General features: G+C 45.6%; 1 protein-coding gene across 4 annotated transcripts in view; it reads right to left on the bottom strand.

The window, feature by feature from the left end:
• LOC144828970 (kinesin-like protein KIF17) overlaps positions 1 to 27,538 on the bottom strand; it is a 1,092,500-nt gene that overhangs the window by 173,387 nt on the left and 891,575 nt on the right. For all 4 annotated transcript variants that reach the window (XR_013610565.1, XM_078687639.1, XM_078687641.1 and 1 more), the window contains exon 9: positions 69 to 235. Coding sequence is in view for 3 of the 4 variants with exons in the window: in XM_078687639.1 (XP_078543765.1) it covers positions 69 to 235 (167 nt within the window). In the remaining variant the exon portion in view is untranslated. The remainder of the gene's footprint in view (positions 1 to 68; positions 236 to 27,538) is intronic.

Genomic DNA, 27,538 nt, shown 5'->3' with positions numbered 1-27,538 from the left:
TGTTACTCAGAATCCCTGTAAACATTGAACTATCCATAAAAACATTTATCTCTCAATAAACTACTAACCTGGCAAGCACTTGCTGCTGGTCCATGCTGGATGAAAGTTCAGTGAAATCTATAGTAGCAACAGTGGTTGTGTCAGAAAGAACACAGGAACACACAGAGTCAGTTTCGGGACCCTCACCATCACCTTTGATTCTGTATTGCGCATCTTGAGACTCTGCTGGGTCTGGCTGCCAAGAAAACAAGAACCTTTTTGATTATACTGTCAAGGCATGTATATATGACATCAAAGGAGTGCATGAACAGATAAGCGCTTAGAAGGTAATACGGGTCAGCTGAGCCAATAGCAGAAACGAGGTCAATATGAACTACTGAAAATGATTAAGTACTGAAACAGTGGGTGGCTGACTTTATGACAATTCCATTTGCAGGAAGCAAATGGCTCATAACTAAGATGATTAATGTTGGGGGGGTAGGTGGGGTGGGCTTTGTTGAGGTTTGATTGTTTTATGGATCTTGAGACTACTACGTCGAAATGTTTTGCACCTATAATGGATGTATTATTGTATTGTCTCTTAATAAATCTCAATAAAGATAATATTAATAAAAGGTGCCTCTAAATGCACCCAGGAGGGCATCCTTACAGTGCACTGTAGACATACGGTAGAGAACTTTCTAGTGTCTACCTTTGTGTTATATTATAATAAGCAATAAATAAACTATGGGCAAGATGATTAATGTTTTAAACTACTCAAGGTTTTCCGGTCATCATTGCCCTTTTATATAAAAATGATTTTCTTCATGTTGAATGTGACCAAATATTTTTAAGATACCACAGGAAAATTCTTAAAAATTCAGTTATGAACTTAAAGCAACATATTTCTTTTCATAAATTCAGGAGTGCATTTGTTTAGGATGTACTCCACAACAAATCCTGGAATTATTGGATCGTAATGAAAGTCTTCATTGCATTCGCTTAACAAAATGTGGTAAAAGAAACAGGATCAGAATGACTTGATATCGACCCCAACAACGCAAATGCAGTCCTTTAAACAAGCAGTCTTCATCAACTGGCATATGCTTAGGAATACATGTGATGATGCAGCTACAAAACCACATCTGGGTTTTTCCAGACTGAAAATTTGTACAAGACTTAAGCTGTAGCAGGAGCAACGTTTCGCGTTCCTTTTTTTTCATAAAAGGGTGCTTGCAACATACAGTCAGTCAGTCAGTCAAGTTTGCTTTATTCGCGATAAAACACATAAAAGCATCATACATTATTTAAAAAAGCAATTTTGTTCTGTGTTACAATACATTTGCAAACTCCAATGCTTAAAAAAAGAAAAAAGACCAATATTTACTAAGAATAGTTCAAAAGAAGCGTTTTGGCAACACTATTTTAAAAGTCAAGATTAAAACAATCGAAGTACATATAATTGCAGGATGATTCAAATAGGTGCCCAAATAGCATAATCTAAGCATTCCGATTATCTAAATAGATAAGAACTAGGAAGCATAATTTAGTCACAGCAAAAGTTCATTCACAGTAAGTATTTCTGTCTAATGGACCATGACCACCCCAAGAATTTGGCAACCGCCACAGAGATAACCGGCAAAGTGCTAGTGCAGATTAATCTTCGAGCCACCTTGCTATCCCTCGTGCCTAGCGATTTACACATCGATCCCAGCCAAACACGTCGGGGGATTAAATAGGCCTTACAAACAAAAAGAAAATGGGCAATGGTCTCAGTTTCATTTTTGCAAGCCGGACAGACGTTAAAATTAGCTTCAGCCCATCTACCTGTTAGCGATCTAGTTGGGAGCGACCCTACTCTAAGCTGGAAATATAGTTTCCTATCCCCAGGCTTACTAATGACATCCCAGTAGGGCTCTAGACTGGGCGAGACTTTAGCTTCCAGATAGCGACCTTCCATGGAGGAGGGATCAGCAATCCAATTCCGGTAAGCTACCATTTCCCAGTACTTTTCTTTTAAAATGTCTTTGGATGGGAACTGAGCTAGCTCTGGGTTCTCCCACAACTCCTTCATGCCCATTTTCCCCAGTACTTTGCACAATTCCTTTAGCCAGCCAATCTTATGGAATTTATCAATTTTAATTACATCCAAGAAATCCTGGGCGTAGTGCGCGAGTTCAGGAGTAACCCATGTACGGCCAATATAAAATAGGTCGTAGTCTGGCCATATCTGATAGGGCTTTCCTGCCTAGTTCATAGCGCAATGGTTTCATGGGTGTACTTTTAGGGAGGCCAATGAGATTTTGCAGAAATTTGTTTTCAGCAAGTGTTAATGAGGCTAGGTTTTCGTAGCCCCAGATTTCAGCACCATAAAGTGCTGAGCTAAGGGCTTTTGCCTCGTACACTTGGAGTGCTCGTTTTATCGGCTTAGTCAAAGATTTTTTATGCTCGACAATTATAGTACCTGCATTTTGACGAAGTTTGAGAGCCGCCATTTCTGTATGCTTTCCCCATTTTACGCCCTTTGCTACATGAATGCCCAGATAGACAAAGTCCGATACCATTTCCACCTTTTGACCGTCCATATAAAAATTCCCTTTAAAACTGGGGTGAGGATTGAATACCATGAGCTTTGTCTTTGTCACGTTGACTTCTAGCCCACGGTCAACACAAAAACCCTCGAAGATCTTCAGAGCTCGCTGTAATCCACTAGGGGTTTTGGATATAATGAGGGTGTCATCTGCAAATAGTAAAATCTGAGTTTTCACTCCGGCCAAGGTAGGGGCATCTACGGATCCCAACAGCATACGCTCCACTACTCCATTAATGTACAATGAGAAGAGCGTGGGGGCCATGGCACAGCCTTTGCGTACTCCACGCTCTACTGAAAATTCAGTGGTCACTTGCCCATGCCTCCCCCACTGTCTTTTCACATAATTTGACTCATGTAGCCTCATCACTAGCGTTAGAATTTCCAAAGGGACCCCATCAGGTCCGGGTGCTTTTCCCCTCGAGACTGAATCAAGGGCCACTACTACATCATTATTATTAAAGGGAGGGAATAAGTATATGGTAGTATCTACAGAATCTCTGGTCTTATCCTCAGGGCGGCACGGGTATTGGGGACCAAAGTAGTCTAACCAACTACTCTGCGTTACATAGTTTGATGTTGGTTCAGGGTGACCTCCTCTCCCCCATTTAACGATACTCCAAAATAGTCTAGAATCCTTTGCAGTACTGGCGGCTTTTAAGTCTTGCCAGTGCTGTTCATCCCATTGTTTCTTAGCCCTGTAGATACTAGTCTTGTATTCCTGTCTAGCTTCCCTAACAGCCGTCAGATCTCTTCTTTTGATTGCCGTTCCCAGGGATGTTCTTGCAGATCTGCAAGCCTCATTATACCACCCCATTCTTTTGGGACGTATATTATTACCTATGGGTTTAGATGCTACCCTGTAAAAATGCCCCTTTATAATTTAAAAAAAGTTACAGTGCAAGATAGTAATTTCTTTAAGATCTTTTACATTCTCATTTCCTAACCTCATTATGGTTCCCATAGCAGAAATGGTGATATCTAGTTCATCACTGATACTCTCTAACACCTCACTCTTCATCGCGATTTGGGCCCACCTCACCCGCCTCATATCATTTGTTGGGACAATCTCAGCTAGGGCCTCCTCGTTATTAATTAGCCCCTCTGGATCCCTATCCCATAGGAGGTGAGTGATACATAGGGGGTTATGATCGCTCTCTTGCCTACCGACTACCTTCATGTCCTTGATCAGATGCCAGATTGCCATGTTGCAGATAGCATAATCAATCCTACTTTGCGGCGACCGTTGTCAAAAGTGTTTTCACCTTCACCCGCCGTTCTTCCATTTAATGCTCTAAGCCCTCTTTCACTACATATTGCATTAATCTGGATTATGCTAGCTGTCCATCTGTTTATAGGTTTTAAGTCCAGTTAAGGGATCCCCCACTGAGAATCCTCTTCTTCCCCTGAATACCAGTCACCTACTGTAAGAAGCTCAAAGGTCATATTTAGATCTCCTGCGATTATTATGTTGTTCTCACATGGCTGTGAGCCAATCAGGTGGTCTAGGGCTACCAGAACCTGAGATTTCCCACCACCTGACCCTCTCACGTACAAATTATAGATATCTAAAATATCCCCTGTTCCCATGTTTAACCTGATCAGCTGGATTTCACTGTTGCCAGTTGGGAGCTCTATCACTCTATCAAAGAGTGCTTGTCGTGCCCAGATAGTTAGCCCCCCTTTCGGCCGGCCCTTGGGACCCTTAAGTGCCGGCACAAAAATGTTCAAAAAACCCAGGAGGAACAGGGGCTCGCAGGTCTCTTGAAAAATACAAACATCAAAGCCGTTTATAAAAGAAACCCATTCAGGTGAATGCAATCTAGAGCCCAATCCAGCTATATTCCAGGATACTATCCTACCCCCAGCTCTACTAGCTTCGCACAACAGCACTGGGGTGACTAAAGCATGAGTACTCAGACCATTTACACTTGGGGATTCCAGTCGCCTCAATGCCGCTGGATGAGATTCGCCAGATACTACCCCAACACTATCGCTGGGTACATCATCATTTACTGGGCAAACTCCTGTCAGACCCATATAATCAGTCCCCTCGGCCCTATTACATATTAGTTGATGGTCACTATCTCTAGGCCCCTGGTACTCAATGAATATTTCGCTAGCCCCATTACTTGATGGTCAATCTATGCAGTCGAGCCTAGAGCTGTTGTACCTCTGTCTATTTTCACTTATGGACATGGCAGAGAGAAGCGAAAATGGAAAAGGGGGCATCTTCCTCAGCTGTATACCCGAGTGAATGGGTGGGCTAGATCTAAGTTCTAGCTGGAATAGATTCTCCGCTTGGTCTTCAGAGATCAAAGTTAGTTCAATGGCATCGTGTGTAGCCCCAGGGTGGCTCATTCTCCTTGCTTTAACTATATCGTCCCTTATGACCGATCTACACCCTCTGACGTACCGTAGCCAATGAATGGCTTTGTTCGTCAGAGTGTCTACCCCTTCCCTGGGGCAATCAGTCCTCCTTTCGTGCTTAGGGACGTTAGTCATAAATATTATATTTGTAGCAAAATTACCCTTTGTATGTGCCTGACCCCTGCTGGACTCTAAGTTAAAGTTTAATGGCCCTTTATTTTGATTTTTAGGGATGCCATAGTGCTGTGCCCCTTCCATCGATCTTGTCTCCTTTATTTGAGAAGGCTCTAGCAATCCCCTACCCCCATTAGGGCCCCTCTGCATCCTCTGCTCGCTAGCGCTAGACTGATTAACTTTCTTATTTTCCCTCATGGAGCATTGAGCCCTATTACTGGTGGTTGTGGGGATATTTGCAGAACTTTTCGCACTCCCTTCTACAAAACAAGTCAGAGATGTTTTACTGATTGTAGAGTCACTTTTCCCTACTAGTGGGAGGGTACCTTGGATGGATTTAGTTGGATAAGATGTAGCTTTCTTTTGAGGAACCCCCAACTGGGACCGTGGGTCACCTGGGTCTGGTTTTATAGCTGAAGTTAAATTAATAATTAGTTTTTTCATAGCCTCAATCTCATCCCTAAGTAGAGAGACTAGGTTAACTAAATCACGAATAGTTCCTGGGTTGTTTCGGGGGCTTATGGAATCACAAACATCTCTTATACATGTGCATAGGGGGATATTATTTTCACGATTATGGTTAACATTTTTATCCTCATGCTGTATCTCTGCTAATACCGTAAATATGTTAGAACGTAGAATAGGGTCGTTATCGATTACAGTTGAAGCCGGGAGTTTTCCAACACTTTCATCACTTGGAAGACCAATCTTCCTCTCCTCCCCCGAACAACCTTTTTGCCCTTAATGTAAAGATCTAATCGCCAGTGGTTTAGCCTGGGATCGAAACATCTCAGGGATTGTAATAGATGGGCCTTCTGTCTCTTGCGTGACAGACTTCAGGCCCCCAGCCACCATAACGGGACCCGACACCTCAGAGGCCCCCAAGTCATCAGACAAAATTTCCTGACAATCATCAACAATTGAGTCAATTCTGTCCATAATACAGTTCATAGCGGCGTGTTTAGGCGCTCCCTTTGCTTTCTTCTTTTTGCTCTGCTTTGGGCGCTTGGCAGCCTCAATAACCCCCCCCCCCCTCCTTCCATTGATTTACGTTTGCCCATCCCTTCTCCAACCTTTTCACAATCAAATCAACTTGTAAAACCTACACACCAGATTGGATATATAATGGCAATACGCTCTATACCTTTTAAATGGCGTGAACCCCTCTAGGTACTGTACGATAGGGAAATAAGGTGAAAATGTTGGTGGAGTTGCCCGGCCCGTCCTCGTTCGTCCACAGACGGCCCGCCCTTTGCCCGGGCTTTGCCCGGCGCGTCCCGCGCCACGGGAGACGGAAGATGTTAAATAGTTCCGGTGGGTGTGAGGGAGGTCCTCAGCACAGGTGGTATCACGCACGGACTCCTGGTCAATGGAGTCCCGTGCAGCGTACTAAGTCATCCCCACAGCAGAGGAACGCGGCAAGTCCCTTGGAGTTGGGCCCCTCCGGGGGCGGGAGGCAGCTCTGGTCACGGTGAGCTGGAATCAGCGATGCTGGACCCGCGCCAGCGGGTTCCGCGAGAAGTTATCAGGTGCCTGTGGGTATGAGGGTGGTCCTCAGCACAGGTGGTATCACGCACGGACTCCTGGTCAATGGAGTCCCGTGCAGCGTGCTAAGTCGTCCCCACAGCAGAGGAACGCGGCAAGTCCCTTGGCGTTGGGCCCCTCCGGGGGCAGGAGGCAGCTCTGGTCACAGTGAGCTGGAATCAACAACATACAATGCTTCCCCTTGCTAAAAAAAAAAATCCCCATCCCTACTGCCCCCATCTCTATCCCTTGCACCTTACCCCATGCAGAGGCCTCACATGCGTTTTCCAACTGCTTGGAGCAGTTGGTAAATGCATGCGTTCAAAACACACAGAAAAGGGGAATCCATGTGCTTTTCTGATCAGATAAATCGCCCCTACATGGCAGTTCCCCATTCCACAGGGTCTGACTCATAAATTGCAAGGCACTGGGGTGATTTTCCGGCGCTGAAATGGAAAACAATCACATGCAATTGTACAGTGTAGCAACACTGCCCCAGTACCGTTCAACTCATAATGAAGGTCTATGTGATGGCTTTGCTTTTCTCTGTTCTAGAACTCTCCTTGTAATTTGAGGCTCTTTTAGCTACTCATCTGCTACGCAAATGTGAGAGAGCTCGAGCAAGAACTCGAACCATCACCAGTGTTAAATGAGTCTACAACATGTTAGAACTAAAGAACATGTTACTTACTTTCAGAAAAAACGTATCTGGTAGAGACTGTCGCTAGCTGCAGACTCTTTAGAATATTACCTAGGTGTCAGATTGGATCCAGAAAATCTTGAACAGTACCTCTGCCCGCTGGTAGCTGGCATTGAATGGCTCCACACTGGCATTGTAAGCGTCATCTGCACCGGAAGAAACATGCGCTGTGCCTAAATAAGCGCCCCCTCAGCGAGATGACTTAAGATCATGACTGTTTCTGTGCCAGAAGCATTGAGCCATTATAAAAGGTCGATGACCAGTGTGCACCTTCTAAGGACCTAGATGGACCTATTAGGTAGAAAGAGGCCATTTCATAGAGCAGGGAGGATCGGTAAGTAATCTGTGGCTAGATAGTCTCTACCAGATATGGCGCTACCAATGGTAAGTAATGGGGTGAGCGTAACTTGTGTAATTCTGTGTAGTGTAATCACGCGAAATTACATAAGAATCCAGAGAGATTACGCACGTTTATGCGAAAATAGTAATTCTGCAGTTAGTGCTATTTCTTAGCACAAAATGCCCCCTCATGTCCCAAATGGATGCTACGATGACATTTTTTGCGCTAAGAAATAGCACTAAATGCAGCACATGATTAGCAAGCGCAAGCAGACGGTCGCAAAATGTACGCTTGGGGTAGGATTTTTCCCGGCATTTAGCATTATTTTCTTTGCGCAAAATACACCCTTACATCCAAAATGGACGCTAGGATGCATTTTTGCACTTGTGTTCAGTTCACATAGTATTATGAACTTTTGCTGCATCCCTGCCATCGGCAATAGCCTAGGTCAGGATGTCTCAGGCCTCCTCCGAGATTGTGAGCAGCTCTTGAACAACCTAATACCTTTTCATGTGGCTGTATCAGCCCAAGAGGCATGCAGTGTTCATTGACCAAAGTGCAAGGCTGGTGGAAGGCAGAACCCTCTTCTGGAAGAGATCCAGCCTCTAGGACTCTACAACCAGTGGAGTGGAAGAAAAAGCGCCAGGATTCAACTTGGAGGTTGGGACCTGCACCACCAGGCTGTCAGGAGTGGGATACTGGGTGAGGAAAGCTGGGTCTCCCGGAGCAGGACAGTGGTGATGTGCAATCATCCTTTGCACATGAGTGCAGGGCTTAGCCCAGCCACCAAGCAGACCTTAATAGAGAGCTTTGTTGACAGGCAGGAGAGGTCTGTGTGGGACACCCCTGGCTGAAGCACCTCCATCAAGACATTGGTCTTGACTTCTACTGAGGGTAGCATGACGTAGAGAACTTCAACCACCCTCTCCATCACAATAGAAAAGGAGGTCCCTTCCTCTGCAGCCACACTAGGAGGAGAGACCTGTCCGGTGAGGTGTCCAGAATAATGGCATAAGATAGGTACTCATACCAGTTATCTTCAGCCAACAGTTCTTCAAGTGGATCAGGATAACTACAGGGTCCAGATCCACTACAGTCCTACTCCTCACAGGCCTATTAAAGATAGGAGGCACTATCTTCAACCTGGATGGTCTAGTGCTGGTCAACGCACGTGTAGACATCGAGCAACTCCAATATGGCTCTGTATTAGAGTCGGGAATGCCTGTGGGGTCGGTGCCACTCAAGGGTATCAGCAGCATTGGGGATAGGGCTGCATGATTGAACTCCAGTGAAGGTTGTGGATTTGCGACTGGAGTCGGTCCAGACTCAGGTACGGATCTAGTGACCAGACTGGTGCCAAGGGTGAACCTGCCGACAGAAAACCAGTCGGGGCACCTCTCGCATCCGTGGGGCCAGAAGGCGCTCCAGAGGAACCCGGTCACCCAAATATGAGGCGCATGGCCTCATAAAACTCTTTGAGTTGGGTGGAGGTCATGACAGCTCTGGGAAATTCCAAGAGGCAGAGAACGGACCCTGAATCCGGCTCTGCAGGTGAAGTGCAGGAGAGGGGCCTAGACTGGAGGCATTGTCCGTTTACTTGGACCGGTGCAGTGAAGTCAGAGAGCACTTTGACTTCTTGGCCTTCTTTTGCTCGTGGGCCTTAGCCGATGACGACTTCGACCGTGATGATGACTGTTGGGAACAACTCAGAGAGCAGGCTTGGGACCTTCCACACGACCAGGACATGAAGCAGAGTGAGTCACCCAGTATCAATCGGCAAGGAGATTCTTACCCACTCCTGAATCCCTTTAGGATACATAGTGCAGCAAGCAGGCAGGCCCTGGAGTCATGGTCCATCTCCAGACACCACAAGCAAACCAGGTGCAGGTCCGTCACGGAGATTTGTGTGTCGCACGTTCACAGGGTTTAAAGCACACAGGTTTCTTCAAGACATGTCTAAGAACACTGGGAGCAGCAATGCTTAAGAAAAGTCGACAAAATGTCAAAAAAGCAAATAAAAAATGACCAGGGTAGCTCTTCTGGATCCATGCTGTTGGGAAAGAAATGAAGGAAATGAAGTCAGCGCACTAGGGTGGCGCCTATATAAGCACTGGGCACTTCATTTCCAACGTGGACAAATCCTATGACATTGACACAGCACCTATCAGCGCGCAGGGGTACTGCTCAAGATTTTCTGTATCAACTCTGATGCCTGGGCAATATTGTAAGGTAAGGAATCTGTGGCTAGAAGTCTATCAGATAGTAATGTTGTATTCAAAGAAACATTTTTCAGGTCTGCCATGTGTATGGGTTCATGGTGTGTGGGTTTCCATTTGTTGAGACAAAATGTCATGAATAGACGCAGATAAACACTACAGAGTAGGAACATTGCATGGTATGAATGTATAGGAAAACTATATCTCCCAGAATCCTTGAGTAAGAAGACAGGTCACCTGATATCTCTACATAAGTCCCTCCTCACTTTCTTCTAGTTGCTTGTCACTCAAGTTTTCATGTTGGAGTCATCGAGAGAGAACGCTGTATCTACAGGCCCCCTGGGTCCTCTGGTCTGGAGCAGCTTGCTGTGGAAGTATTGTAAAGCCTTACAGAGATCACTGCGAGGAGCAGATTCATTGAAAGGAAGCCTAGTGTCGTTATGGTTTCCATCTGAAGTGGGCGTTATTCAACTACCTAAACAGGTTGTGATATGGAGAGGAACCTGCGGTAGTGAGAGACCGAAAGCATTTCTCTTAATGTCAAGAGTATTTATGGTTGGCATCTGCGCTACGGAAGAGCTAACTTCTTTCATATTTTTTGTGCAATTGAATCCACTTCAAGGAAATCGGCAGTTTGGATAATTCAGCAGTTACAGCATAAAAAAAGGACGCTAGAGGACGCTCTAAGCCTGTGTATTGCATCCTAGGGTTGTACCTGCTTCAAACCAAATCGGATGTGTGGAAACCTGTGGAAACTGTTCTAAAAGCATTGAGAGACTTCTCAGAAGTACAGAACATTTCCCGAGGATTATCTGCAGTAAGATAAGTACCTCATCAGTATATTTAAGTGCAAGACATTTCTGAAACTCTTTTTGTTTGTTTTTTCTTTATTTTTCCTATTTTTGAGACTATTTACGTTGAGTGAAATGCAGTTGTCTGATATGTAAGTAACACCAAACATAGGGGACAAAGGGGAGGTGAATGGTGAGAAACCGTAAATTATGTGTGTTTTGTATTTCACTTACAGGGTCCCGCGGGGTGTATGGTAGGAGCGTGAGGTACATCATCTCTGAGGACATCCCTTATCTGAACCTAGCGGCTGCAACTTTATTGTTTCTTTATCCCTTTTTTCCCTTTCCCCGGTCGTGGTAATACCCGTGCAGTGTTAGATACATACTCATGGGTGGTACCAGGTAGGGGAAGGGATTAATAAGCATCTCATCGTTCCCGCTGTATCTGGCTATAAGGTTAGTGGTACCATTCTCTGTATCTGACATAAAACTGAATTCAGTTCTCACTGTCAGTTTTCACATTGATGGGAATCCTCTGAAAAGTCCTGAGATTGTCCTAGATGAAACCGGAAAAGTGTGGTGTTTCAGCGATAATAGCTGGAAACTGCAGCAAGGTGCACTTTAATGAAAATATATTTAAACCTGATTCCACCAGTTGCAGTAGGCAAGGAGGTAAGTGAAGACAATGGATATGAAGTGAACGGATCCCTTTTAGTGCGCAACAAAAAAAAGCGTCCCCACCTACCTACATAAGTTTTGTTGTTGGACTGTGCCCTGGCTTGAGCAAATATTTTTCCACTGTTTTCAGAAACGTCTAATGTGAAGAAACTTGGTGAGATCCGGAGCCAGGCTGCCAAAGCGAGTAGAGATGTATCAGAATGAAGAAACAAGCCTCTTGTGGTGAGATAATAGAAATAGATTGCTATTCGGGGGATGAGAACAGAAATGGATAGTGGGAAGTCTACGTACCAGGCAGAATTGCCTGGGCTACATTGGTTTGATGCTACATCTCCCTTCCTGATCTTGCAGATCATCTCCTGCACAATGGGAAATGCTGGAAAGGGGCAATTAAACTGTATGTTTGTTGCCTCTTGTCAGAAGTAGATTAGCTTGTTTTTTTGTCCATGCCTGGAATATTCTCTTCAGTATTAGGTATTTGAGTTCCGGTTTATACCATTCTACCACTGCCTCGATTGGCGTATATGTCCACTCGTTGCTTTGACCCAAAAAGTGTCCCACTTTGACTGAAATGGCATGCTGAACTGCCCATGTACACACGAGTAGGGCTTCTGTTGATAGTGTTGAACGTGCAGTCCTCCCAGCTTGGTTATATAAAACATCAACTGATGACATTCTATTTCTCTGATGGAGCATGGCTAGGCTTAGTAGAATAGCATCTACCACTGAGGAAACATCTTCACTTTGTTAGAAACCTTATTTTGTTGCAAATGGAGTCCTATTATTGCAACGATTGTGCATATACATTTTCAAAAGGTCTCATGTGCAGCTGGCAGTTGGGAATCAGTGGAATTCCAGAGGACATCATCCACATCACAGTCTGTAGGCATGATCTTTTGTTTTATTTTGTGATGTGTGGGACCCTTAACATAGCCAGACAGACATGGCCAGTATTAATTACATACACATCTCAGTCAAATAGGCTCAGTTTACATTAGGGGAAAGGAAACTGTATACTGAGGAAATAGCTATACACAGAAAGCTGAGACAGTTTGCATTACAGCAAACTGAGGTGACAGGCACTACCCAGATACCCTCACATGCACAAGCCACTGGCAGTAATCCACAAACCATACATGTAATAATGGGGTGAAATTATATGCTTGGTAGCTAGGAAGATCTATCAGTTGGAGGTGATTTATCATCACTCACCTCCACAAAATTAACACTAGATAATGAGAATGTGCCTCCAAAAGGGAATGGTGCCAAATCCACTGCAATGTCAGTAATGGGGAAGCAGATTATCAACCCTCTGCACTACTACACATGGCATGCCCTCAATAGCTTATTATCCAAGATTGTCGCGTAAATATAGGAGAAGCATGGTGCCTAGGATGAAACTGATAAGCAACATAGAGATTTTAGCTGAAATCGTTATTGGATATATTACAACTCTTTTGGCCATATGCCGACACTCAACAAGATGAGAAACAGGTGAAGGTACTGTAAATGAACTCTCAAATATCTGGCCATATGGGAGGAGATTTCTGGTTGTAAAAACCTCAATTTAAACGTGATTGTTGAAAAAGAAGTGAACACAAAGGAAAATAAACAGGATAAGCAGCGATCTCATGTAAAGGAAAATAAATTCCGATAATATCATAAAGAGGAAGGACAAGTGCAGGGTAACTTGAGAGACAGAAAAGAATAAAGGCTCAAGAAAGTTATCAATCTGCTGATGAGGTTTATTGCCATTCTTCCCAGGATCGTGGAGATAAGAGACCAGATCCACATAAGAGTGTCCCTTCTTTCTACGGACCTGAAAACGGACAGACCTCTCAGCAGGGGAGAGGGGGCGGAAGGTGATCAGAACCAAAGCAGTCCTTTCAAAAGAAAAAAAATAGCGCAAGTAGAAGGGTTTATGCCTCTCAAAAGAAAGGTCTTGCTGAAGAGTGAGGAATGGCCAGTGAGTGTCCAAGACAGTACAGCAGAAATCACAATAGTCCATGTAAAGCTCAAACTCCCTAGATCACAGGGAAGACTTTTGACTAATTTCAGACAGAAACACCAGGTTGATATTTAAACAAGCCGAATCTAATTTACAAAAGCTGGTTCCAAATTGAAGAGTATAGTGAGCGGACAAGCTCAATGGTTTTATGGACTCAAGTGATCCTCTCTTATGATATTATACCTGCATAGAAATACTGCCCCCGCCCCCCGACAAGTTCAAAACCAATATCAAATGAAGCCAGAGGTGCATGGGATCTAAAACCCATTCTGGATGAATTGCAGTATCAGGGATTAATGAACAAGTTACTTACCTTCGGTAACATCTTTTCTGGTAGAAACTCTATCTAGCCGCAGATTCTTTACCTTTGAATTATTCCCAGGCATCAGATTGGATCTGGCAATGTTTTCATGAGCATTACCCTTACAAGCTGGTAAGTGGTATTGATTAGCTCCGTGTGGTGTTGTTGGATATGACGTGAGCAGTGCCTATATAGGAATGACCCCAGCTGACGTCAGTTTCTATTTGTGACTTTGTACACTAGGAGAGCGGAGCCACAAAGAACACTGACCACTGCTGTAGAAAGCTAGGGCCCTGAAAGCGGAAAGCCCTGCCCCTAAGAATCCGCTTGCATAGTGGAAAGGAGGGGTGAGTCGGTAAGGAATCTCCAGCTAGATGGAGTCTCTACCAGCGAAGGCGTTATCGAAGGACAGTAACTTGTTCATCGGATAGAGACTTCTAGCCACAGATTCCTTACCTTTGAATAGATACCCAAGCAATACCTCCAGGGAGGTAGGTCTATGATAAAATGTCATACCAAAAAGTTCAGTAGGACCAAACGGGCAATGTGCTCGTTCCAATAGACCTGACTGTCAGGCAGTAGTGTTGTATGAATGCGTGCACGGAAGCCCATGTTGCTGTCTGGTAAATGTCCAGGACCGGGACTCTGTGTGATAACGGAGTGGTCGCAGCCTTGGATCTGGTGGAATGAACACAAGTCCTCAGGGCGTTGCTTATTGGACAGTGCGTAGCAGATCTTAATGCAGAGCAGGATCCATTGGGAGATGGTCTGCCTTGTGCATAGCATTTCGCTTCTTCACTCCAACATACCCCACAAAGAGTTGGTCGTCCACCCGGAACTCCCTTGTGCGATCGAGGAATGACATCATTCTTTTTGGGTCCAGGTGGTGAAGTCACTCCTCTACCTTAGAGGGATGTGGCAGAGCATAAAAAGTAGGCAGATTGATGGGCTGGCCTACATGAAAGCTAGCTTTAGGTCTAAGACGTCACCAATAGATCAGGTCTTTAGATTTGCTACTTTATATTGGAAGGCGGTCTTGATTGGCAAGGGAGACTTGTATGCCGCCTTTGTCGACCTCAAATCAGCATTCGATCTGGTACCACATGCCAGCTTATGGGCAGTTATGGAGGATATGGGGATGCCTCTCGATATATTACCTCTGCTTATTAGGTTGCATGAAAATAACTTTGCCTAGACCCAGAGGGGCTCGCAGGGACAAGTAACAGATAAGATTCCTGTATTAAAGGGTGTTCGTCAGGCTGCGTACTGGCCCCTACCTTATTCTCTCTATATGTAAATGGGTTCATTCACCACCTCTTGTTTGTAGAGGCTGACGCACCCGTTCTGGCAAAAGTAAAGATACTGATATTATTATTTGCAGATAATACACTTTTTATTTCTAAAATGCTGAGTGGGCTGCAAAACGTTATAGCTGGCTTTGATGACTTTTGCATGCAGCAAGGCCTAGAGATAAATACTAAGAAAACGTTTACTGCATTCAATCACTCCAAGAAGTTCAAAGGGAAGTTATCCCTGGGCATTGGCGTATTAGAGCAGGTGGATTTGTTTACTTATTTGGGTATCAAACCTATACCTAACCTATCTTGGTGTCAGCACAATGATATGGCAACCATAAAACATAGGAAGAGAATTGGAGCCATTTTAAAAGAACACCAGGCTTCAAACACCAAGCCGGTTGCACCCTATGAAGCAAAAGCCCTGGGAGCCGCCATGTATTGCACTGATTTATGGGGGGTCATCTTCTGTACATTGATGTACACTTTCTAGCGGTAACACTCACTAGGCCATTCTGGTCTTTTTTCTGACTAAATAGTTACGGTGGAGCATTGCCTGTGAATGAATGACGCTGTTTCATTTCTGTTTAAACAATCTGGAGTGGCATTTTCAGGTAGTTCTGTTTTTACTTTCTCCTTCTGTAGAGCGGTGCTCCCCCTTTCCTGAGCCGTGGCCAGGTGGGGTGAGGTCTGTACATCTTCCAAGTTGGGTAAGATGATTTCTCCCTTGGTAATTTAGACATTTCATTCCAATGTGGAGATACTAGCAGAGAAGAACATGATGCTATGAGTGTATGTTTATGATGACACTAGATACCAGAACTGTTAAAATAATACCTGGTAAATATGTTCCTGCCCCAACTGCAGTCACCAACAACCAATAAACCACCCTGGTCAAGGACATGTATATCTTTGGCTCCTCACCCTTCACCCGGAACACCCAGAACACCTCCCCAGAGGACCCGTCTTGGAGAGCTTCCCAAAACTTACCATCAAGTCTCCATTCAGCTCCGAGCCAGTTCTCCCCCCAACAAGACCTCTACAAGCAAGAGGTTCGCTTTAGACAACCACCACCTCTGACATACGTGGGAAGAGACCCTCAAAATGTATTACCATGTCGCCAACCCTCCCCAAGACTATCTTTGCCCCAATTGGATCTCCCGGAGCAAGAGGTCTCCCCCAGTCAACCTCGTCCCCTGCCTTTAACTTTCAACCTAAGCCCTGAAGCATGGCAACCTCAGCAATTAGCGAAGCCTTTAGTCCCTTCACTACAAACTCACGAAGTATCCAGGGAGGGCCCCCCAGCATCACATTCTCATTTAATTTTCGCTCAAACGACCCCCGCATCTAATTTTGAATTGTTCAGCTTCCCCATTCCTCACGATCTAAGTCCTCCTGAGGGAAGTGTACATTCGCCAATTCCCCAGCAACAACACTCTTGTGCATCGCCAGTAGAAATAACTGCCTCCTCAAACCCACCCCAAAAAACCAACACCAATGACCAACTGTTAGCGGACCTGTCCATTTTTTTCAAAAACACCCAGAATTCGTCTAACCTAACACCAAAAACAGACCCACAGTCAGATGCCCCCACACAATTGAGTATTTGGCCCCAACTACTCCTCACTTTTCAATCAACAGTTACTGCTTTGAATTACCACTCGGACAAACTGGACATCCAGGTTGACCTGCTGAACACCTTAGCACTGTTCACAGCAGGGATCGATAATAAATTGGACAAATTAAACAATCTAATTATAGCAGCACAATCATCCTCCAAACTAGTCCAATCAGTCTGTTGCTGCTCCCCTATTATCGACTCGCTATCCTCGCTTCCGTCCTTCTTATCCACCGTTATAAGCGAGGTTAAGCAATTGAAGGGAGGTAACCAATCTGAAACCTTCCTTAAGTCAAACCAAAACTCCGCAACTATGACCTCCGAACCGCTCAACCCTCCGCACAGCTTAACGGCTGCGCCACAGTCGAGCGGGGTGGCAGAATCTGTGGCAACTGTCCATCGAGAGGCCCCTCAAAGCTTCACGGGCTTACCCCCCACAGCAGTACTGCCTGCGACCTCGGCCACAAGCACTGACCCACCAAATGGGGACCCTGAACCCACTAGCGCCAAGAGGGCAACGCCGCTTACTAGCCCTGCCACTATTTCCACACAAGACACACTCACTGCCCCTCCCCTCCATATTAGTAAGAGGGAGCGCAAACGCCAGCGCAAACAGAGAAACAAACTGAGATCAAATCAAACAAATGATCTTCCAAAATTATTCCCGTTATTTATAACCGCTAGTAATAAAAAAAGCCCAAAGCGTCCCTCAACTAACTCCCAGGGCATCAATTTCCAGTAAAAGCATACTTAAGGACGACTTAAACCCGAGTGTCTGCCAACAAACTTTGGGCAGTAGACAGGATTGCACCACCACATCTGTAATCGCAGTAGTAACTGAGTCTCATCCCCCCACCCATCCACTAATAGCCAACATCAGTGACCTAACTCAATCAATGACTAAAGTTATGACAACACAACCTCAATCTGCCCCTACTTCTAGATTACCTCAGGAGGCTAACTTTACTACTAGTCCCAGTCTCGTAAAAGTAATTCATAACACTAAATTAATCGAAGCAAACCCACTCATTGGGCCCAGCACTGTAACAGAAGCCAATAACAACAAATCCACACAGGGTGCCAAAATACTCTTTGTCCCAGAATACATCTCAGAGGGTCGACACAACACCCTTAACAGGTCAAATATAATAAAACTAGCGAACGGAGTACCGGGCTTTGAGGCTTTTACAACAGAAGACATTGAGTCCATTGAATTTTTGCCACCACGAGGCAACCAACCCTCTGAGGTAACTCTGGTGTCACTTAAATCAGCAACCTGGGCGCGAGCATTCTCTGAAAAAAGTGCAATCTTTCGGGAATGGGGCATTAAAATCTATCCCCATAACCCCCCAGGTTACCCCTTGCAGCTGCTTAACCACCAGGACACCCTGAAAAAAGCCGAAATTATAGAACTAGGAGCCAAACCTAGGCCTTACTCTATTCTAAGAAATGCCCTGGGGACAACGGAGGGGAACACAATTCCCTGGAACAATATCTCCAACCTGGGCAAAACGAAAGACTGGGGGTGGCTCCCAGCAGCCCTGTCCTGTAACAAAATGGCTTGACCCCGAGAATCTACTCTTTTAAATTCAAACTGTGAGACCTTGGTCCTCCCATCACCCCGAGCTGTGTTACTCGAAAAAACCCAACTTCGGGCCGGGATTCCCCATTTACTTTGTGCTCATGGAACATCAGCGGTCTCCACAATAAAAACACCAACTTGGACACACACTCCTTTATATTTGGGCACACAGTAATAGCACTTCAAGAAACATGGGCCACCCAAAACTCCCCAGTTACAGGCTTCATTGAATTTTGGAAACCAGCAATTAGAGACTGCCTTTTCGGCCATCCCAAAGGGGGCCTGTCGATCTATGTCTCCGAAAACCTAAAAGGCCCGATTGTGTCTTTAAATTTTGACGAAGACTGGTTACTGGGTGTCAAAATCTATTCGTGGAGCAAACAACGTCCACTCCTGTTGCTTAACATCTACATTAACCCCAGCACCCGCACAAAAAAGAGCCATCTAACTCGTCTAATGAAAATTGTGCGGGCCCTGGCTGCGGATCAACCTCACACAGACTGTATAATCACAGGGGACTTCAACACCAACCTATTTCAAGGTAATACAGAAGATTGCGAAGGGCTAACTCCATTTTCATTTGCAGCGGTTAAAGAACAGTCTAAACCACCAAACCAAGGCTATTGCGGTCTGGGAGAACTCTGCGTGCTGCAACTCCACAGAGCAGGATTTCTGGTAATAAATGGAAGATCCAAAAACGACACCCCTCCAAATTGGTCTTGGACGAACGGCCGCAAGCATTCGTATTTAGATTATACTATCTGCAACTCGGCTCTGCTGAAACACCTGGGCAACTTTAGTATCCACCCGCGAACAGAAAGCGATCACCGACCTCAGTCCGTAACTTTGAAAATAAATCCAGAGTTCCACAAAACTGCCCCAAACTCATTCACAGGAATGCATTGTGACAATTTGAAGCGCCTAAGATGGAGTGACGACATAATACACCTCGTCAAGGAGGCAAGCCAGGCTTTTATCTCCAACTGTTCCGACCCGGGGTTTTCTTCAGCCGCGGCATGGTTGACGCTCTGCGCACAACTGATATCCCTTTTTCCAATCAAACACCACCATCAGATGGACTCGGCCAGTCGCCAGCATTCAATCTCACAAGAAACAAGGGCGCTAAAGACAGCTAGGAATTGCGCACTGCGGTCTTTAATGAAATCTCCGGGAGATGCCGAGCAACTTAAGGCATATAAATCTGCACAAAAAATGTTCAGGCAGGCGGTAAAGAAAGAAAAGCAACTTCAAGAAAATGAATTCTGGTGCAAATTACTTTGGGAAAGCAAAAACTGCAACGCAAGAAAATTCTGGGCCTTAATTAATCGTCAAAACTCCAGCAACTGCAGCTTTGGGTCAGCTAACATTCAAGAAGCCAGTTGGTTTACTTTCCGGGCTGAAGAGAGGTGTTACCTCGAAACCGGTCCGGTCCTCGGATGCTTGATTCCGGTCTGGGAAAGATATGGCTGTTGTAGTTCGGACTGGACTGTTCCCATGGGGCAACAGGGTCAGAGCTGATTTGCATAAAGCCATTATCTGACCCAGGGTGGTGTGGAGTGCAAAAAAACGATGGATTTGGGCCCAGATCTTTTGACTGGGGGAGTGTGTGACATTGATCCACATTCAGTCCATCACTTGTTGTTTTTTGCAATTGCCGCCCTAAGTGCGCTGGGGATGCCCAGACGTGGGTCCCAGGCACTCCACACCACTTGGAGTCAAGCTAGCCGGGCTGAAGAGAGGTGTTACCTCGAAACCGGTCCGGTCCTCGGATGCTTGATTCCGGTCTGGGAAAGATATGGCTGTTGTAGTTCGGACTGGACTGTTCCCATGGGGCAACAGGGTCAGAGCTGATTTGCATAAAGCCATTATCTGACCCAGGGTGGTGTGGAGTGCAAAAAAACGATGGATTTGGGCCCAGATCTTTTGACTGGGGGAGTGTGTGACATTGATCCACATTCAGTCCATCAATTGTTGTTTTTTGCAATTGCCGCCCTAAGTGCGCTGGGGATGCCCAGACGTGGGTCCCAGGCACTCCACACCACTTGGAGTCAAGCTAGCCGGGCTGAAGAGAGGTGTTACCTCGAAACCGGTCCGGTCCTCGGATGCTTGATTCCGGTCTGGGAAAGATATGGCTGTTGTAGTTCGGACTGGACTGTTCCCATGGGGCAACAGGGTCAGAGCTGATTTGCATAAAGCCATTATCTGACCCAGGGTGGTGTGGAGTGCAAAAAAACGATGGATTTGGGCCCAGATCTTTTGACTGGGGGAGTGTGTGACATTGATCCACATTCAGTCCATCACTTGTTGTTTTTTGCAATTGCCGCCCTAAGTGCGCTGGGGATGCCCAGACGTGGGTCCCAGGCACTCCACACCACTTGGAGTCAAGCTAGCCGGGCTGAAGAGAGGTGTTACCTCGAAACCGGTCCGGTCCTCGGATGCTTGATTCCGGTCTGGGAAAGATATGGCTGTTGTAGTTCGGACTGGACTGTTCCCATGGGGCAACAGGGTCAGAGCTGATTTGCATAAAGCCATTATCTGACCCAGGGTGGTGTGGAGTGCAAAAAAACGATGGATTTGGGCCCAGATCTTTTGACTGGGGGAGTGTGTGACATTGATCCACATTCAGTCCATCAATTGTTGTTTTTTGCAATTGCCGCCCTAAGTGCGCTGGGGATGCCCAGACGTGGGTCCCAGGCACTCCACACCACTTGGAGTCAAGCTAGCCGGGCTGAAGAGAGGTGTTACCTCGAAACCGGTCCGGTCCTCGGATGCTTGATTCCGGTCTGGGAAAGATATGGCTGTTGTAGTTCGGACTGGACTGTTCCCATGGGGCAACAGGGTCAGAGCTGATTTGCATAAAGCCATTATCTGACCCAGGGTGGTGTGGAGTGCAAAAAAACGATGGATTTGGGCCCAGATCTTTTGACTGGGGGAGTGTGTGACATTGATCCACATTCAGTCCATCACTTGTTGTTTTTTGCAATTGCCGCCCTAAGTGCGCTGGGGATGCCCAGACGTGGGTCCCAGGCACTCCACGCCACTTGGAGTCAAGCTAGCCGGGCTGAAGAGAGGTGTTACCTCGAAACCGGTCCGGTCCTCGGATGCTTGATTCCGGTCTGGGAAAGATATGGCTGTTGTAGTTCGGACTGGACTGTTCCCATGGGGCAACAGGGTCAGAGCTGATTTGCATAAAGCCATTATCTGACCCAGGGTGGTGTGGAGTGCAAAAAAACGATGGATTTGGGCCCAGATCTTTTGACTGGGGGAGTGTGTGACATTGATCCACATTCAGTCCATCACTTGTTGTTTTTTGCAATTGCCGCCCTAAGTGCGCTGGGGATGCCCAGACGTGGGTCCCAGGCACTCCACACCACTTGGAGTCAAGCTAGCCGGGCTGAAGAGAGGTGTTACCTCGAAACCGGTCCGGTCCTCGGATGCTTGATTCCGGTCTGGGAAAGATATGGCTGTTGTAGTTCGGACTGGACTGTTCCCATGGGGCAACAGGGTCAGAGCTGATTTGCATAAAGCCATTATCTGACCCAGGGTGGTGTGGAGTGCAAAAAAACGATGGATTTGGGCCCAGATCTTTTGACTGGGGGAGTGTGTGACATTGATCCACATTCAGTCCATCACTTGTTGTTTTTTGCAATTGCCGCCCTAAGTGCGCTGGGGATGCCCAGACGTGGGTCCCAGGCACTCCACACCACTTGGAGTCAAGCTAGCCGGGCTGAAGAGAGGTGTTACCTCGAAACCGGTCCGGTCCTCGGATGCTTGATTCCGGTCTGGGAAAGATATGGCTGTTGTAGTTCGGACTGGACTGTTCCCATGGGGCAACAGGGTCAGAGCTGATTTGCATAACGCCATTATCTGACCCAGGGTGGTGTGGAGTGCAAAAAAACGATGGATTTGGGCCCAGATCTTTTGACTGGGGGAGTGTGTGACATTGATCCACATTCAGTCCATCACTTGTTGTTTTGTGCAATTGCCGCCCTAAGTGCGCTGGGGATGCCCAGACGTGGGTCCCAGGCACTCCACACCACTTGGAGTCAAGCTAGCCGGGCTGAAGAGAGGTGTTACCTCGAAACCGGTCCGGTCCTCGGATGCTTGATTCCGGTCTGGGAAAGATATGGCTGTTGTAGTTCGGACTGGACTGTTCCCATGGGGCAACAGGGTCAGAGCTGATTTGCATAAAGCCATTATCTGACCCAGGGTGGTGTGGAGTGCAAAAAACGATGGATTTGGGCCCAGATCTTTTGACTGGGGGAGTGTGTGACATTGATCCACATTCAGTCCATCACTTGTTGTTTTTTGCAATTGCCGCCCTAAGTGCGCTGGGGATGCCCAGACGTGGGTCCCAGGCACTCCACACCACTTGGAGTCAAGCTAGCCGGGCTGAAGAGAGGTGTTACCTCGAAACCGGTCCGGTCCTCGGATGCTTGATTCCGGTCTGGGAAAGATATGGCTGTTGTAGTTCGGACTGGACTGTTCCCATGGGGCAACAGGGTCAGAGCTGATTTGCATAAAGCCATTATCTGACCCAGGGTGGTGTGGAGTGCAAAAAAACGATGGATTTGGGCCCAGATCTTTTGACTGGGGGAGTGTGTGACATTGATCCACATTCAGTCCATCACTTGTTGTTTTTTGCAATTGCCGCCCTAAGTGCGCTGGGGATGCCCAGACGTGGGTCCCAGGCACTCCACACCACTTGGAGTCAAGCTAGCCGGGCTGAAGAGAGGTGTTACCTCGAAACCGGTCCGGTCCTCGGATGCTTGATTCCGGTCTGGGAAAGATATGGCTGTTGTAGTTCGGACTGGACTGTTCCCATGGGGCAACAGGGTCAGAGCTGATTTGCATAAAGCCATTATCTGACCCAGGGTGGTGTGGAGTGCCAAAAAACCATGGATTTGGGCCCAGATCTTTTGACTGGGTGAGTGTGTGACATTGATCCACATTCAGTCCATCACTTGTTGTTTTTTGTACTTTTCTGGCAGGGCACTTTAAGTCCCCAGAAGGAACAGCGCTTACAGACACAGGTGCTCTCAGGCTGAAGCAAACAGGTTCTAGCAACAGCTGGAGTAGGTCCACCGGTTGCTGGGACTCATGCACCGATGTCCTCCAGATCTCCCAAGAAAGAGTCACTACAGCATTGTTGAAAGCAAGATCGGACGGAGCCCCGGGCCCCAATGGCCTTCCACAGAATTTATTTAAATCAAATGTACCATTTTGGTCGGGTCATCTAACCAACCTTTTTAACTACTCTCTCAGAACCTCAATTATACCAGACTCCTGGCGTGGGGCAATAATCCACCCAATTTATAAATCAGGCTTCCACTCGTCCCCAAATAACGACAGACTAATAGCTCTCTTGGACATTGAGGCCAAGCATTACGCCGGCATTCTCCTGAGTGAGTTGAGAGCATGGGTGGACGAGCATAATCTGATCCCAATGACTCAAACAGGCTTCACTGCCAAATCCGGGACCATGACCAACTTATTAACATTGGCCATAATCGTCGATAAAGTCTGCGCTACATCCAGGGCATTTTTTTGTTGTTTCTTTGATTTTAAAGCCGCCTTCGACCGAGTCCCCAGGGCAGCACTATGGGAAAAGTTAAAGAAATGGGGAATCCCACAAAAACTCCTGGAGGCAATTATCCAGCTACACTCTGATACATGGGTTCAGGTGAAGCTGGGGTCCGGCACACATCTCTCCCGGAAAATCATGACAACCAGGGGTGTCAAGCAGGGTTGTGTGCTGGCCCCGCTTCTCTTTAATCTGTTTATAGCTGATTTGCCGACAGCCTTGGAAGAAACCAACAGTCACCCACCAAAGATGGGTGGAGCTCCCATAAGCAACCTGCTCTACGCTGACGATCTAGTGCTTTTTAGTCTCACACGAGTGGGGTTACAAAGGCTTCTAGCAAAATTATACAATTATACTACTGCAAATCAACTAGAGGTCAACCTAAAGAAAACACAAGTGGTTACCTTCGGTAAAAAAAGAAAAGCAGGGGGAGGATGGATTTACAACAACATGAGTATTGCAGTAGGAAGCACTTATAAATACTTAGGGGTTAACCTCGACTCAAGGGGCAACCTTGCTAAACAACGTAAGGAGATATTAGTTAAAGCTGTGACCCTACAGGTGACCCTCTCAAAGCTCTCAAAAAAACTGGCCGGCCCAAGCCTAACACCTTTACTTGAGGTAATGAGAGCAAAAATTGTCCCGACACTGGCATACGGCATTGAAACCTTTAAGGGTAAACTAAATAAGATTTTAAACCAACATGTCACTAAAATCTACAAAAAGGTCCTCCGCTTGCCCAAAAGTGCCTCTGCCGCTCAGATTAGGCTAGAACTTGGCTTATTAAACTATGAAGTCTCTAGCACTGGCACGTTTTTAAATTTTTGCCATAAACTGAGACAAGCAGATGTAGGCTCACTGGAGTCACTAGTTTGGCTGGACATCATCGAGAAAAACCCAGGGGGCTCGTATGGTCGCCTTTTTAAAGATTCCATTCTAGAACTCTCTGCGGGCGACCTATGGGACCTCAACCCCAGCGTGTCAGTATTTAAAAGCACTATCAAGAAAAGTGTTAGAATGAGTTCTCTCATTACTGATAAAAATCTCCTTGCCAAACGTAGACACGCCTGGGCTATCATGTACTCGTACGGGCGTATAGCTCCTGCATCCTATCTGTCATGCACGTATTCTCTGCACCTAAAACTTAGTTTTTTGGCCATCAGACTCGGTGACTGGCAATTTTTAAAAGATCTGCCAGGCTGGCGCCGTACGTCCAACGTACTATGGTGCAGAGGGTGCGGAAGAACGGTTGAAACAATGGAGCATGTGATCTGTCTCTGCCCAGCATTTACGTCACTGCGCAGACTCAAACTGAAAGCGGAGTGGAATAGGCTGGGAATTCGGTCTTGCAGGCAAGCAATTATCGCGGCCCTAAGCCCAGAAAACACAGCCTTAAACATAGGCCTCACAACCTACATTCGCCTTGTATACCGCCTCCTGTCGATAACAACCTAAATCAAATTGCAAGAATTTTAAACTGTTAAAAACCCTTTTTATCTTTGCATTTTCCTACAACCTGTTGCTATTAAATTGTTGCTGCTACTTTTTCGTATTTATTTTTAATATTTGTAACTATTTGCTAGCAGTTGTTGGCTCACAAGCTCATTACTGCCAATTACTGGTACAACAACTTTCTTCCCTACTAAAGTTAGTTTAATACTATTTGGATCCTACAAAGGGGAGTTGTATAATGTTTCTGACCAGTACCTACCTGTCGCTGCTTATGTGCTGCTAGTTTTTAAGTTTCTCTTTTACATTGTCTATTGTTGTTGGTGTCTCTTTTAAGGATGTTATTTTTATATCCAAATAAAGATTGTATTATAAAAAAAAATACCTGGTTCATCTATATAATGTCGTGAACGCTTTCTTTACCAATAGGCACTCGATTTTAATTTCCATGTTTTTACGATTTCTAGACACTTGTGACGACTTGGACAGGTGGAGAATATGATGCAAGCACCTAGTGGATTCAGGTGATCTCTGTATCAGTGTATGATTCCAAGCACGTTTTTGTTACACTATCACTTAGTTGCAGTAGCTATCATTTGATTGTTTTTTTTGGTCCTGATGAAAGCAATGACATAGTGTGTCATTAATTGCTGAAACATGTCGACCTCGTAGCACATCTAGACAATTCAAGAACATTGTGATTGTCATTAACTGCTTTTTAATCTTGGCAGAGTGGGTAGCACCAGAATAAAATTATTATCAGCACCCCCTCATCCAATTTTAGCTCACATTTTTCTTATTCTTTACACCTTTTTCTGCACTGCGACATCAGTCCCCTCAAATTTCTCTAACAGCCTCTCAATTGAGAAGTAAGACCACGGGAGATCTGTCTGATCAGGTGAAGGTTCTTACCATCTATACCTTCCCTGTGAATGACAAGTGGCACCTTTAATGGTGGTCTGAAAATGAAACCCAAATGATGAAGGGCGGTTCCGTGAGGTGACTGATGGGCATCCTTACTTAACCACTGTGAGGGTTAGTTTTAGGGGTGTCTTATTTAGATTCTACACTAGACATGGGGTTGTAGTTTCCTTTTGGTTTTCTTAGGCGTTCACTCCTTTGGATATTTCTAGACCCTCTGATATTCTTTGTTGTTAAGGGTCAGGTGATATCACAGACCTTATGAAATCTGAAAACAAATTTGTAAGAAAATTGGTCTTGCTTCCACCTAGTACCACCCTGTATCCCTTATTTTTATACCTGTGCATGAAAAAGGTATCCCAGAAATTGCTTCTGCAACCTCTTTTATATTGGTGTAGGCTCTGGACCACATCAGAACTGAGACACTATACAGCCGCTTTGGAGGAATTAAATAAGCTGGATGAAGCCAACAAAGTCCCCTGGCAGACATTGCTGAGGCAACTTTTGAAGGAAATAGGTTTTGGTGACCTGGGCCAGTGCCCCTAGGTGGACAAACTTCCTTCAAAAGATATATTGAAAAAGCATTATTGTCCCCACGTTCTTCAGCAGGACAAGCAGGCAATTGGTGGGGGGGGAGGTGGGAGGGTGCAACACTGACACACAACTTCTTAAATTCTAAGTCCACATCAACTCTAGAGTTGTATTGGGACCTAATCACTGTTCCTCTTGATAGGAAGCTTCACCACCAGTTTAGAGTGGGCACACTCCCTGTCAAAACATTTACTGTAAAATGGAAAAGTTTATCTTGTGAAGAGTGCCCATGTTGTGAAGAACAGAAGGAAACTGTCCTGCATGTGTTGTTTGCATGCCAAGCATACACTAGGTTCTGATCCGTTTGGATTGCACCAGGGTGTGGGACGCAGGGCACCCCAAGCCAAACGATTTCCTTAAGAATATTATATTGTGATACATCTTCATTGTTCGTATGTGCTATTGCAAAATTTCTAGGTTTGATGTGGGCCAAAAGGAGGGCTATCATTGCTGCCAAGGGACATAGTGATTTTAATGTTTAATGAATTCTTGTTTATCAGATTTGTAACAAATTGTATTTATTGAGTTTTTACTGTATAATATGATTATTTTGGGGGGAATTTGAGTGTAGTTATTCATGTAATCTTAATCTTAGTTGTGAATAGTGGAGTAGTGATAACTTCAATAACTCTGTGCTCAAGAATCATATGCTATTTTTTTATAATAATAATAATAATAAAGCAGCTTATAGAGCGCCTGGTAACGCCATTATGTACTCACTTTTATGGCTTAAGCCAAAATAAAGTAATTTGAAAGAAAGGTAGTGCTGACTTTCGTTGGAAATAAAGCTCTAGACCGTATAACCAGCTTGTCTGGGTAGATGTTCA

Source organism: Lissotriton helveticus, chromosome 4_1 (assembly GCF_964261635.1).
Source record: "Lissotriton helveticus chromosome 4_1, aLisHel1.1, whole genome shotgun sequence".
Taxonomy (NCBI): domain Eukaryota; kingdom Metazoa; phylum Chordata; class Amphibia; order Caudata; family Salamandridae; genus Lissotriton; species Lissotriton helveticus.
Note: the sequence above shows the minus strand (reverse complement) of the source record. Positions and strands in the feature narration are given on the sequence as shown.